Genomic DNA, 13,183 nt, shown 5'->3' with positions numbered 1-13,183 from the left:
TGAAATCCAGTGAATAAACAGCATGAAATAAGGGAACAGCAAAAACCAAAGGGGGTGGGATTGGGGTTTCTGATGTGTTTTGAAGGAGAGTGAAGCCCAGTGCCCACTGAAAGCCTCAGCTCTGCCAAACCCATCCTGTTGTCACACCAAAGCCACCACACCGGGCTCTGGATCAGCCACCACACTCCCAAACCCACAGCTCTGCAGGCTGAAGGGAAAGAAAGGCTTGGACAGAAAAGCTTAGATAGAAAAATATCTGGAGGGAAGTTCCTTTGTCCTTAGCACAAAACGGAGATCTCTCACCCATCTCTAAGAAGAATTCAGACAGGTACTGAGAGCTACTGAGCAAGGTCCAGATGTAACTCCTAGGAATTTCATGGAAAACTTGAATGTTCAGAGCTGTGCAGCCAAAAACTGGGCAGTAACAGCAACAACAAGGTTGGAGAGGTAGCTCTAAGTGCACTTATTCGCCTTGCATGGTCATTTTTAAGGTCACAGAATTATGGAATAATTTGGATTGCAAGGGATTTAAACTCATCCCATTCCAGCCAGCCCTGCCATGGGCAGGGACACCTCCCCCTAAGCCAGGCTGCTCCAAGTCCATCCAGCCTGGTCTATCTCCAGAATCCAAACTCCCAATTTATCAGTGAGGATGATTAACCACTGCCTGGGGAACCAATAGGTGTCAGCCACTTGAAGTAATTAAACTTAACTCAGGATGACAAGCTCCACTTAAACTGGGATTTGGAGTTCTGCAGGAGTGAGCAGTTGGGTTATTTCTGGGCCCGTTTGATCAAGGGGTCATATTCGGTGACCAGAACTATTTCAAACAGTCTTACAAGCCAAAAATCCATCCAAGCACTATTAAATTAGGTCATGATTTTGCAATTACCCAACAAGCACCACACAAAGCTCCTGCGGACCAGTTCCAAGTGTCTCTTACAAGAAGATGGATGGCCCAGGCACCAGCAATATCATCCAGGAATCATCCAGGAGTCACCTCTCCAATCCCACAGCTGCTGAATGGGGCTTTTTGTTTGTCTGCTGGCAGATTTTAAAGCATCAGCTCCGGAGCAGAAAGGGTGCACCCAGGAGCATCAGTTACATCATGTGGTTATTGCTGAACGAGATTCAAGTAGTGCAGATTTCCAAATGCTGGGGAAAACCAATGTTTGTTCATCCCACAGACCAAGCAAGAGGATGCAGGGTGGACTGACTGGAGCAGCACAACAGAAAGTGGCAGAGTCACTGAAAATTTCAGTTTTATGGCAAATACTTCCCTGTATTTAAATTAATCCTGGACACAGCAGTGGCCAAAAGAAATAAAGAAAATATCTTGAAAAATTGAAATTGTTTATATTTTTATACTTTCAAAACAAAATACTTAACTTTTTAAAATTTATAGTTCATCTATATTCCTACAAGAAAGGTGGAGAGAGACTTTGGACAAGGGATGGAGGGACAGGACACAGGGAATGGCTTCCCACTGCCAGAGGGCAGGGCTGGATGGGATATTGGGAATTAGGAATTGTTCCCTGGGAGGGTGGGCAGGCCCTGGCACAGGGTGCCCAGAGCAGCTGGGGCTGCCCCTGGATCCCTGGCAGTGCCCAAGGCCAGGCTGGATGGGGTTTGGAGGACCTGGGACAGTGGAAGGTGTCCCTGCCATGGCAGGGGTGGCACTGGATGAGCTTTAAGATCCCCTCCAGCCCAAACCACTCTGGGATTCTGTGATTCTGCATTGTCGTCTTTTAAATTGATAAAAGGCTCTTGAAGAATGGGAGAAAATGCATTGGAAAAAGTGTGTAAAAAGTGAAAAATATCTGTAAATGCAGTAAACTGAAGAGTCAGAAAAATATTTCAGTCTAGAAACATTCCAAGTTGTTCCTTTTTGCTAAACAAAGTTTTTGCAATTTTGGATAAACCTGATGAAATAAATTGAATTCCTGCTGCGGTCAGTGACTTTCCCTGGCCTCTCCTCTCTCACAATCCAGTACCAGAGCATCCAGCACCCACACCAGACAGCAGAGCTATCTCCAGCCTTCCTCCAAGCAGTGTCTGATACACTGTTTTAAGCGTCACTTTGACATTAACAAGAAAAGCAAGCCCTGAGCTTCAGGCAATTTGATTTGTTACATGGCAGCAGTCCTGATGTGGCACAGGGGCAGCAGATGTGTGAGACATCACTGCCTGGATCAGCCTCTCCCAGAGCAAAGATTAGAAAAGATTAGAAAAATAACAGCAACTTCCTCCCTGCTCAGCACGAAACATTTTTATACTGCTGCAAATACTTAATTATGTGTACTTTCATCAGGCAGATAATTCTCAGAGCCTCATCTGTAGCAAGAGTTCAAAATCTTTATGTTGTTTAACAGTATTTCAGACAATTTAGTGTTGGTTTTTTTGTTTGGTTTTTTTTTTCAGTGCAGCGGTTTTATGGAGTTGCTCTGTCAGAGAGAAAAGCTGATTTGACACGTGTGGAAGCAAAAAAAAACCCCAAACAAAAACAAACAAAAACCCCAAAACAACAACAACAAACAAAAACAAACAAACAAAACCCCCAAAACAACAACACAACAAAAACAAACAAAACCCCCCAAAACAATAACAACACAACAAAAAAAACCCCAAAAAAACCCCCCACCAGACTTTTGACCAATAACACGAAACAATTTTGCCAGTTTTATGTGAGTACCAAACCCATGGACTTTTTTAATTCTTAATACAGACCTGCACAACTCAACCTCCATCCCAGAGCTCTCCTTTATGAGAAACAGAATTTAGGCTTCTCAGCCTGAAACTCAACTGAGAGCTGTCCAAAACTCCTGCTGCTTCATTGCAGAGAGAAATGAATGTTAATTTGGAACCCTTCTTACTGAATTAGCAGGAGATAAGGTCAGGGGACCCAGACAATGAGAGAGCTGATCAATGCTGTGGGTAGGTGAGAGTAACAGAACCCACAGGGCAGAGAGGATGCTGAATTTTATCAATTAATAGCAACAAATTTATCACACCCACAGCCCACGCTGCTGGGAAAGCCTCATTAAGTGTTGTGCAGCTCCCAGGGGCAATGTGGGAGAGGGAAAGAACCTGCCCTGCAGCCCCTCTGAGGAGGGAAGCAATGAACTTGTTCCAAGGCAGCTCACTCCCCCACCCCAACATTCCAGGAGCAGCCAGGGAGCCCTGGGAGAGTGGCAGGCCCAGGCCAGCCTGGCCACCTTGCACTGAGCAGACAAGGAGCTCATCCCTCCATCTCCAGAAGCTGCTGCCTGAGCAAGACCAAGGCAGAGCAGGGCCCATTTCAACCATCCCGGTGTCTGCTGGGTGGAAAGCCCAGACAACAAAGTCCCACGTTTCCAAACAAACTGAAGATGGACTAAAACTTTGGATAAAACCACTTTGCTTTGTGTGGGGGGCACTACTCAAAAATGTTAAGTGGAATAATGAAGTATTCAGCAGGGTCTGTGGTGACAGGACAAGGAGCGATGGTTTCAAACTGAAGGAAGGTCAGTTTAGACAAGAAATTGGGAAGGAATTGTTCCCTGGCAGGGTGGGCAGGCCCTGGCACAGGGTGCCCAGAGCAGCTGGGGCTGCTCCTGGATCCCTGGCAGTGCCCAAGGCCAGGCTGGACGGGGCTTGGAGCAGCCTGGGACAGTGGGAGATGTCACTGCCCATGGCAGGGCAGGGGCTGGAATGGGATGAGCTTTAAGCCCCCTTGCCACCCAAAACAGTCTGGGATTCCACGAAATATTCTTCCCTCCAAAAACCTGCTTCACAAAGATGTTTCTGATGGTGAAGTCCTTCTTCACTCTTCCCTGTCACTGCCTCCTTCCAGGGCACACCCTCTCCCAGCAGCGAGCAGCACCAGCATCCAAAGAGCTGAAAGGCTGAAGCGCGCAGGCTGCAGCACCTCACACCATTTCCTCCCCAGGCTCACAGCAGGCCTGATAAAACCACTGCCAGAGCCAGCTGCAGGTCCCTGGGAATGCTCTCCACCCCTCAGTGATGCCTGTTTCTGCTGTGAGCTGCAGGGTTAACCCTGGGGGAGGCTGGGCAGCCAAAGCTGCTCAGAGGTGCTGAGCCCATCCTGCTGCTCTTTGGTTCCTCCTGTGCCAGTCTGTATTTCCCCTGTGATGAGGATTAACAAACTGTGCCATGTTAGACACCAACTCCTGCATTCTCTCACCACAGCAATCTCTTGGGTTTGAATTGTTTAAAGGGCAGCTTTTAATTAACAACGAGAGGAGGGGGGGTCTGCACTCAGGGGAGAGCCCAGGTTGCTAAGTGTGAGCACACTGAGGCCTTGGGGAGCTTTACAACATTGCAATAATTAACTTCTGTGCTCCTGAGTGGAAAACCGTCCCGGAGAGCCAAATTTCCTGTGAGCTCCACCCCTGCAGAGTTTCACAGACAAAGGCAGGTGGAGCTGACAGAGACGAGATGATTTGCCAAGGTGATGGGACAGGCAATAAATGAGGCAGCTCTGGAAAGCGGGATCCTGGCGCTCTTCTCACTAGAATAAATGCTAATTATGACAATTTGGTACTTGAATTAAGATGTATTGTGGTAATATTTGAGTGATTAAAAGTAATAATCACATTCTTAGGTGGCAGTTAAATCAGTCACTAAAAGGCAAAGTTCCTTTTATTTCAGAGATGGAAAATGACAGAAGAGTTTTCCAGCTGAAAATCCACAGACAAGGACAAAGCAGGGCAGCAGATTTTCATGTTATACCTCACACTGCCAATTACTGGTGACTGATGTCCACCTCCTGTTGAACTTTTTTACCCCAAAAATTCTTAAGGCAGCAGGACTCGGACTTTTTCATGCAAATAAATCCTTGAAATTATTCCACATTCTAGTAATTTACGTTACAAATCCTGTATTTCAGCTGAAACGTCTTCGCTCTTTACCTCATTGATATGAGATCAAAGATGGGCAGAAATCAGTGAATTTCCTCTTTCATGAGTTTGCTCTGGAAATCTCAGCCACCAAACAAACTGTGAAGTGCAACTTTTATGTCTTTACTCCATTTCAGCTTTCATGAACTCTCCCTCTGATCCTGAGAATTAACTTTCCTCCTAGTTTCTCCAAGCATCAAATAAAAATGCTCAGACTGCAATATTAAATTCCCAGGGGTAGTTCCTGATCAAGTTCTGGCTGGTGTTTGGCTCAAAAAGAGCATTATCTGCTTTGTGAGCTTTCTACAGTCTCAAGAGGTCATTAATTCCCTTCTGATCCTAATTAAGAAGTAGTTCAGAAAAAGAAAGAAACCCCAAATTTTAATTGCATTCCCATTTTGCAGGTGCATTAAAATCCCAGAAATGCAGGGAGGCACATGTGGATCCTATTGAGAAGCTTGATGATAGTAGAGAGGATTTTAAGCTGTGAGTTTTCATCTGGGACAGTTCTGATGTGTCAAAAAGAATCTTTCTGAACACAGAACCAAACTGGGGCCAGAAAGGACACTCTGGTTTTGCAGAACACCCCAGCATGCGTGTGATGAGGCACAACCAGCAGGACCCCTCACCTCCATGCAGCATTTGGCTGAGAAGAATCCTCTGTCCAAGCCTGCTCTCAAGCCAGCAGTCCCCTGGTGCTGGGACCAGTCTGTGTGCCCAGGCTGGGCTGGGAGCAGGGAAACGAAGCCTAAAGCTGCCCTGGCACTGCCCAGCACTCAGTGGCTGACTGTGGCCATTCCTCAGCTCTGCAGGGGGAGCATTCCCAGAGGAACATTCCATGGGAAACATTCCAGACAGGAACATTCCCAGGAGAACATTTCCCAGAGGAAAATTCCCAAGGGAACATTCCACAGAGGAACATTCCACAGGAACGTTTCACTGCTGTCCTTAAAAACTGTCATGACTGCCCTGGTTCTGCCCCTGCCTGCTGACTCTGCCATCACCCCACATCCCCTTGGAAGGGGACACTTCCACATGGAGTATCCAGCACTTAGCAACTCCTCTGCTACTACAAGAGGTGCAGGAAATGCCACTTACCTCCACTCTTGAGCAGGTGCTGCTCCTCCTCCTTCAGCCTGTTCTGAATCAGACGTAGCATGTTGGCTGCTTCCTGCAAGAGGAGGAAAGAGCTGCCTTGGGAAAGCTGCTACAGGGACTAAAAAAGTCATAAAATTTCCTGTTTTATGGAAAACCGGGTCTGATTTGAACCACGGAGCTCTACTTTGTGAGGGCCAGGATATAAAGCCCAGGTCAAGCAGCGCACTGAAATTCAACCTTACATCCCCACTGGGTAAAACACCACTTATCCCATGGAAAATGAGTTTATTTGTCTTCATCCCTGCTGTTGCTTTGAAAAGCAGACTTTGGTGGTTGTTTTCAGCCAACAGTCCATTAAACACCAGAATGGTTTGTGAAATGACTGCACTTCCTAACACACATCCAAACCAGAAAGAATCCACACCTTCCCAAGCTCCAAACCAACCTGGAGCAAACAACCCTATCAACGAGCTAGAAAAATACAGCCATTATTTCTTAAACCACTCTGGTGCAAAGAGAACCAACCACATGAAGGTCAGTGACACTAAAAAGCCACAGAATGGGACCTTCCTAGTCCACTTTTAATGACATTTAGCCTGAATTTGGGTAATGCTAATAGTGAAGAGCAAATTAAACATGATGGAGTAGGTAAGATATGAATGCACAGATTCAGGCACAGCCAGAACCTACAACAAGAACAGGTGGCTACAGCAGATAGAAGATTTAGCCACAAATTTTGCTAATTTTAGTCTCTTCAATTCCAGCCAGGTAGAGGAAAGTTAATTAATTGTGGACTGAAATAAGATTTTTCTGAGCCTTTGATTTTTCTGTGCAAAATATGATTCTAATTAAAAGCACCAGTTGCTCTGATGTGATCAGACCTCCAGACTTAGAGTGCACTTGTGGGAAGGAAACGTGGACTCAGCTGGAATATCCATGGGACAGAGGGAAGAAAGTAAGAAGAGCATGAAATGTGCAATGGAGCACAAGTTCTCGACACTTTCATGTGGAAATGTGTTTCCATAAGTATGGAGCTGGGAAAGGAACCTCCAGGGCCCACCCAGCACAGGAGGAAGTTGCTGGAAATAGAGGCCTGGGGACAGACTGGAATGGTCCAACACAACTTGGCAGAAATATCTGTCCTGGGAATTGAAATTTATGCTGGAAAAGCTTGCAGGAAGATGTTCCCAAGTGGAAGTGATGTGTCACCTGTAGCTGGTGAGAAACACAGCTCAATGCCTCTCTCAAGGAAATAAATCCAAAAATCTGCTTTGGACAGTGACACAAACTGCTCTACAAACTCTTAGTGCCAGCAGAGACAGGAACGTTGCCAGTGGATCCTTGGGACCAAAGGAAGAACCCTGAGGAACTGAAGCAGGTGTGACAGTGTCCAGGGGGATAAAGCACAAAAGTCAGGATGGCACATCCCAAGGAATGAGACCCTGCAGCAGCAAGTGGCATCAGCAGGACTGCTGCAATCTCCAAACTGATGGGTGTGTTCTGCAGGGAGAAGCTAATTCCTGCAGAAACAAACCAGGCCAAGACACAAGCATGTCACTCATTTCATGTAGACTCAGAACATCTGAAATACTCTGTGGAGGAAACTGCTCTTCTTTAGGATTTCCTTCTTCAGGATTAACACTCTCCAGCCCCTCAGTGCCCGCAAAGCCTCTTCAAAAATGATGAAAATTGAAACGTGTGTGGACCTGAGGCAAAATTTTCAGAGTTCTTCAGTTAACAGTGTTTCCTTTGGTCATTCCAAGGCCTCCTTCTGCATCACAAAGTCCCAATATTTCCTCACTGAGCCTCACAATTGCTGTCTTTTTTTTTTCTTTACCTCTTCCTCCCAGCGAGCCCTAAGGTTTAAATATGGTCAGAGATTTAAATAATCCCCTGCCCCCAGTCCAAGGTCCTAGGGACAGACAGAGCCTCCCCCCTGCTCTGTCCCTAGGACAAATGGATACATGAGGGATCATCCCCCACCCGGATCCCAAACCCACTGGCTGCTGCAGCCCTCACAGTGCATATGGCAAAAAAGGAAAAACCAGGATAAAAAGAAAAGGACATTTCCCAAATGTCATGGGGAGAAATTCATGAGCCAATAAGCAGGTTTAGAATGTTCACAGAGCAGTGGAATAATCAGCACAGACAATCACTGCCTGGCACTGCAATTCCAGGCACACACCATGACAGCTGAAGCTGGCAATTCCAATTTAGACAATTAAGAGCTCCCATGCCCTGCTCCCTGCTCCTTCCCTTCTCCCACTCTCCAGCTCTGAGAAAAGCACTTGTGCAGTGACACAAAAGGAATCTGCTGCAAACTAACCCAGCAAAATAAAATTAAGGCAGGTAAATTCTCCAGTGCAGCTCAGCATGTGCCTACCCAAGGTCCTGAATGGAAGCTGGGATGCTGCACCTGCGGGGAACCAGCAGGGTGAAGAAGATGGGGTTTATGAACTTAAACTATGAGAAAAATGAAGGCTAAAAGAATGTTTACTCATACAAATGAGCCACTGTTCCCCTACCCCAGCCTTTCACCTGTGCTGCTGCCAGCAGCTCAGCTGATCTCATCGCAAGGCAGCCCAGACACTTAACTGGCAGGGAAAATATTGTTTTTCTGCTGGTTTGGGTTTCTGAATAACTTGATGCACAGCTGGTCAAATGCCACTGTCAGCCCAAGGGACCTGCTGAGCCTGTGCATCCTCCCTTCCAAAGCAGCCCTGGCTCCATCCCTGCCACATCCTGCAGAAGCTCATCAAAAACTGCAGCAACAGAAAATGTGTTAAAAGGGCAGCTCCAAACCAGTGAGAGCCAGGAGAGCATCAGTGAACTGCTGGTTACTGTCCTTAGCAAGTGACATCTTCAAAGAGGGGTCAGAAGGGATGGCAATTCAAAAATCTAGAGAGTAGACAGAAATTATCACCTAATGTTTTAAAGGTTTTGAGTGCCTGCAATCATCAAAGCTGCATTTGGGCCTAAGCAGCTCCCACCTTCCATGGTGACAGCACCTCAGCAGATGTGATTTACGGCAGCTCAGCCTGTGCTGATCAGAGTGTGGTGACACCACCTTAGCAGATGTGACAGCACCTTAGCAGATGTGATTTATGGCAGCTCAGCCTGTGCTGATCAGAGCTGTGTTTCTGTTTGAGGCTGGCCACCTGTGCGTGATCCAGGGCTCCTGAGCTGTGGCAGGCACAGGAGCTGGGGGTGATGGACTGGAACACGGCAGGTGCTCCTGGAACACACAGGGCTCTACCAGGGCTGCTCAAGTGTCACATCTCCCTGCGGTGACAGGGTGACAGCTCCATGAAAACACACACGTGTCCCTGTGCTCATGCAGGGACAGCCTGAGTGCCATGGGATGCTGGATGAGAAGGAGGCACTGTTTAACCCCCCGTTCAGTCTGTGCAGTAACCAAAGAGCAGGAGCTGCAGCAGGCAAACCCTCTCTGGAGCATCCTCTGCAAGTGAATTTTATCAAATGAAGTGGCAGCTCCCACTGGGGAATCACAGTGTCAGCTCAACACAATTTAAGTACCAGTTAACACAAAATCCAAACAAACCTGCCCCTTCAGAAACTCCCAGGGCACCAGGGATCACTGGGGCTGAAAATCCTGCTTTAGGGGCAGACAGATGGAAACTCTCCTCCGTACATTAAGCAGCCTCTCCTGGGTGTAAATCTGCCCAAAGGAGAAGTTTTTGCCAAAGAAGGAGTTTTTCCCTCCTTCCAGCTGAGGGAAATGGGCAGCAAGGCGGCACTGACACTGAGACCCCCTGAATAACTCTGGCTCCAAGGGACCTTCCAAAGTCCCAGCCCAACCTCCTGCTCCAAGCAGGACCAGCAATGGGATCAGATCCCAGCACTCAGGGCTGGAGCTTAAAGGCTCCTAAAGATCTCCAAGGGAGAGACCCATCAACCTGCCTGGGCAACCTGTCCCACTGGCTGAGAAGCCAAAGGGTGCAGAAGTTTCCTCCCAGTGTGTCAGAATGACTTTTCACTGCTAATGACCTGTCCCTGCTCTCAGCACAAGGGTGTTCTTAGTCACCAATGATGTCCCCACTCTCCCTGCAGGCCCTTGGTGACACACAGAGCCCACACAGACAAGAGCAGCAGGAAATGCAGAATCCTTCTGGTGACACACAAAGAATCTAAATCAGGTAAGCTTCACCGATGTTTACAATCAGCTGGGCTTTTTTCATGCCCATTTTCTGTTGCTATGGAATTGTTACCTGCTCAGCACACAAGATAAAAGTTTTTTGTAGACTGGAGCTGGAATGGGACAATTTAGATACTCTGCATCTCAATCTTCTTCAACTGGCAAAGCAGATGATTTTCCACCTAGCACCTGACTATGAAAGTCTTTGCAATAAATTGTGTCAGGATGTTTTAATATGCTCTGATCTATTGCTCTCTGCACAAGTAAAACAGTTTTGGGTTCCAGTGTGCAGGCTCTGGGCTGGGAGGGGTGGTTGGGGTGATTTTGTTTTTAAACAAAGGCCATGGAGAACATCCCCCAGCAGGAGACCCACAGACAACTTGCTCTGCCACTGACTGAGTGGTTGTCTCAAGGCCGGTGAACCAGGATTTATAAAAGCCACATGACTGCCAGCTCCTCATCCCTGTCCTTTATGATGTTCCTGAGTTTTGGTTTGAACCATAACATCAAGCTGGAATTCATGAGAAATCATGAGACTGAAGGAAACTCTGCCCCTGCAGACTGCAAAGCAGCAAGTCTGACAGCTCAAAAGCAGGAAGAATAAAAATGATGCAGTATTTGACCATTTAAAACAGTTCAGCTTTTTTTTTTTTTTTTTAGATTTTAGCTAACTTCAAAGGTTGTTTTTTTTTTTTTAAACACCAGCAGGATTTTTAATATAAAGAATTTGTGCCCTGCAGCCAGCTGGCAGACACAATTACCACTAAACAGAAAGGGAAAGGAGTGGGTGAAATAGGAAGGGAATAAGTACAAAAGCACAGGACAACAACTGGAGCTCACTGACTTTCTGCATTTGGATCAAGATTTCAATTTCTGCCTTAGCTATTCCTTTTCTTCTCAGACACTCAGTCCCAGAAATCTCTCTAATGTTTTCATCTTAGCAAGGGAAAACAATGTTTCCTTCTGTTTTTTTTCTGGAGTGATTTACATTGCTCTGGAGTACCCTTGGAGGTAGGAAACCAATTTGCTGCTGGGTTGAAGGGCTCAGCTCACCTTGACTTCTTCTGGGCAGCTGCTCCCTGCTTGGTGACTGAACAAAGCACCTGAGATCAGCTCCTGCCACACTGAGGCAGCTGCTTTTGAAAAGAGAGCGGCCACTCTTTCAGCAGGAGGGAGATAAAGGATGAGGAGAAATCATGAGGAGCTTGATGAGAATACTCTCAGTGACAGGAAACCTGCCAAGGCCAACAGGAAAGGGACTGAAGTTCCTGGAAACAGGAGGTACCAACCCACCTGGAGCTGCTCTCTAAGGGCAGAGATGATGTTTCCTGGATGCTGCACTACAGTTGAATAACTCCCCCAAAATTCCTGCTCTGAACAGGACCATAGCTCTCATCATGTTCAACCAGATCCAACTGCAGTGCTGGACGGTTTGTTCCTTTTTATTCTGTTGAGGAATGGTGGGAGAGAGACAAGATCCACCTGAAACAGTGGGGCAGAAGAACCTCTACCATCAGGCTTGCTCACCTGTGAGCAGGGCTTTGAACGAGGTCTGGCAGGTGATGGTGATGATGATGATGCTGACAAGAAACAAGGCACTGTGAACAGGCTCTGGAATGTTCCTTATGAAGGCCAAACAAGTGGGAGCCCATCTCATGTGCCAGAACACAGGTGCATCCATTGTAGGGAACACACGAGGAGGAATCAGCTGTGATCCCACAGGGCTTGCAGAAATATGGGGTCTCCTAATAAATTGTGGCACACCAGCTCCAGCACTCACATTTATCAAAATAATCAATTAGACCTCTTAGATCACTGCTAAAGGGCACTTTCATCAAGAGGAGTCATGAAAACACCTCAGAAGTTCCTTGAAAGGTTCGTTTTTTTTCAAGGACAAATGTGTTAATTAATGGAGCATCTTTCATGTCATCAAGAAAATTAGGGGGAAAGCACAAATGCTTTCTGATGTGAGGCCAATGTTTCATCAAGGAAAGCTATCAGAGTAAAGAAAACCCAGCATGGGTTTTCATAGAATCACAAAATCATTAAGGTTGGAAAATACTTTTGAGATCAAGGGTTTTTTTTTTTGTCAACCACATCTCCAAGTGCCACATCCATTTGTTTTTTGAATTCTTCCAAGGATGGTGACCCCACCACTGCATGTCCCCATGCCTCTCTGTGAAGAGATTTTCCCTGATACCCAACCTGAACCTCCCCTGGCACGGCTTGAGGCCATTTCCCTTTGTCCTATTGCCAGCTATGACGACTCTGTTTTGGGGGAAAGTCTTTAGGAAGGAAAACTTCCATCAGGGATGTGTGGAAAATGGTGTCCAGCAGAGCTTTCACACGGGGTGACACGAGTAGCAGAAGGCAGAGCCAGGAAAAGATGAGAGTTCTGGCTGATTTACACCAGTGCAGCTCTCAGAGACATCAGCTCAGGCTGCACAGAGCCAGACAGTGAAGCACATTCAAAACCAGCCCACAGCAACTGTTTTAAAATCAGATTGGTTTAACATTTCTTACACACTTCCTAAAGCTCCCAGAATTACTTGGCAATGTTTGTCCTGACTTCATCCAGCTCCAGCCCTGCAATACCCACAGATGAGCTGGAGCTGGAAGGGAACAGCACACTCCATAACCTGGACATCAACAGCTTCCCTCTGGGAACTCAACAGGAGATCATTCAGGGTGAGGAATGGCAGCTTGGTAATTGTTTGTTCTCACCCTGTGGGATGTGTTTGCTGACCTGGGCCAGCTCATGCTCTGTGTGAACTCTCTCTGCCTCTCTCTAAGCTCTCCCCTCGTATCCTCACACAGTAAATGAGTAATTTACTCATTCAATCCAGTAGTTCTCCTCCTGGCACGATTCCGGAGTGACTTTTGATGTAATATAAAACCTTCCTGCCCATTTTGCTGTGCACAGTACATGTTTTCTATCGGAATGATCAAACAGTGCACAGCTGGCCCCAAGAGGCAGCTGTCTCTGTCCTTGGAGGCTCTGGGGACTGGACTGGATAAAGTCTGATGCCAC

The 13,183-nt window shown here is 46.8% G+C and overlaps 1 protein-coding gene across 5 annotated transcripts in view; it reads right to left on the bottom strand.

The window, feature by feature from the left end:
• CLUAP1 (clusterin associated protein 1) overlaps positions 1-13,183 on the bottom strand; it is a 58,676-nt gene that overhangs the window by 14,115 nt on the left and 31,378 nt on the right. For all 5 annotated transcript variants that reach the window (XM_038151458.1, XM_038151460.1, XM_038151455.1 and 2 more), the window contains one exon: positions 5,997-6,069. In XM_038151458.1, the coding sequence (XP_038007386.1) occupies positions 5,997-6,069 (73 nt within the window). The remainder of the gene's footprint in view (positions 1-5,996; positions 6,070-13,183) is intronic.

The sequence above is a fragment of the Motacilla alba genome, chromosome 14, assembly GCF_015832195.1.
Source record: "Motacilla alba alba isolate MOTALB_02 chromosome 14, Motacilla_alba_V1.0_pri, whole genome shotgun sequence".
Taxonomy (NCBI): Eukaryota; Metazoa; Chordata; class Aves; order Passeriformes; family Motacillidae; genus Motacilla; species Motacilla alba.
The sequence above is the reverse complement of the archived record's forward strand: the minus strand, read 5'-3'. Positions and strand labels throughout refer to the sequence as shown.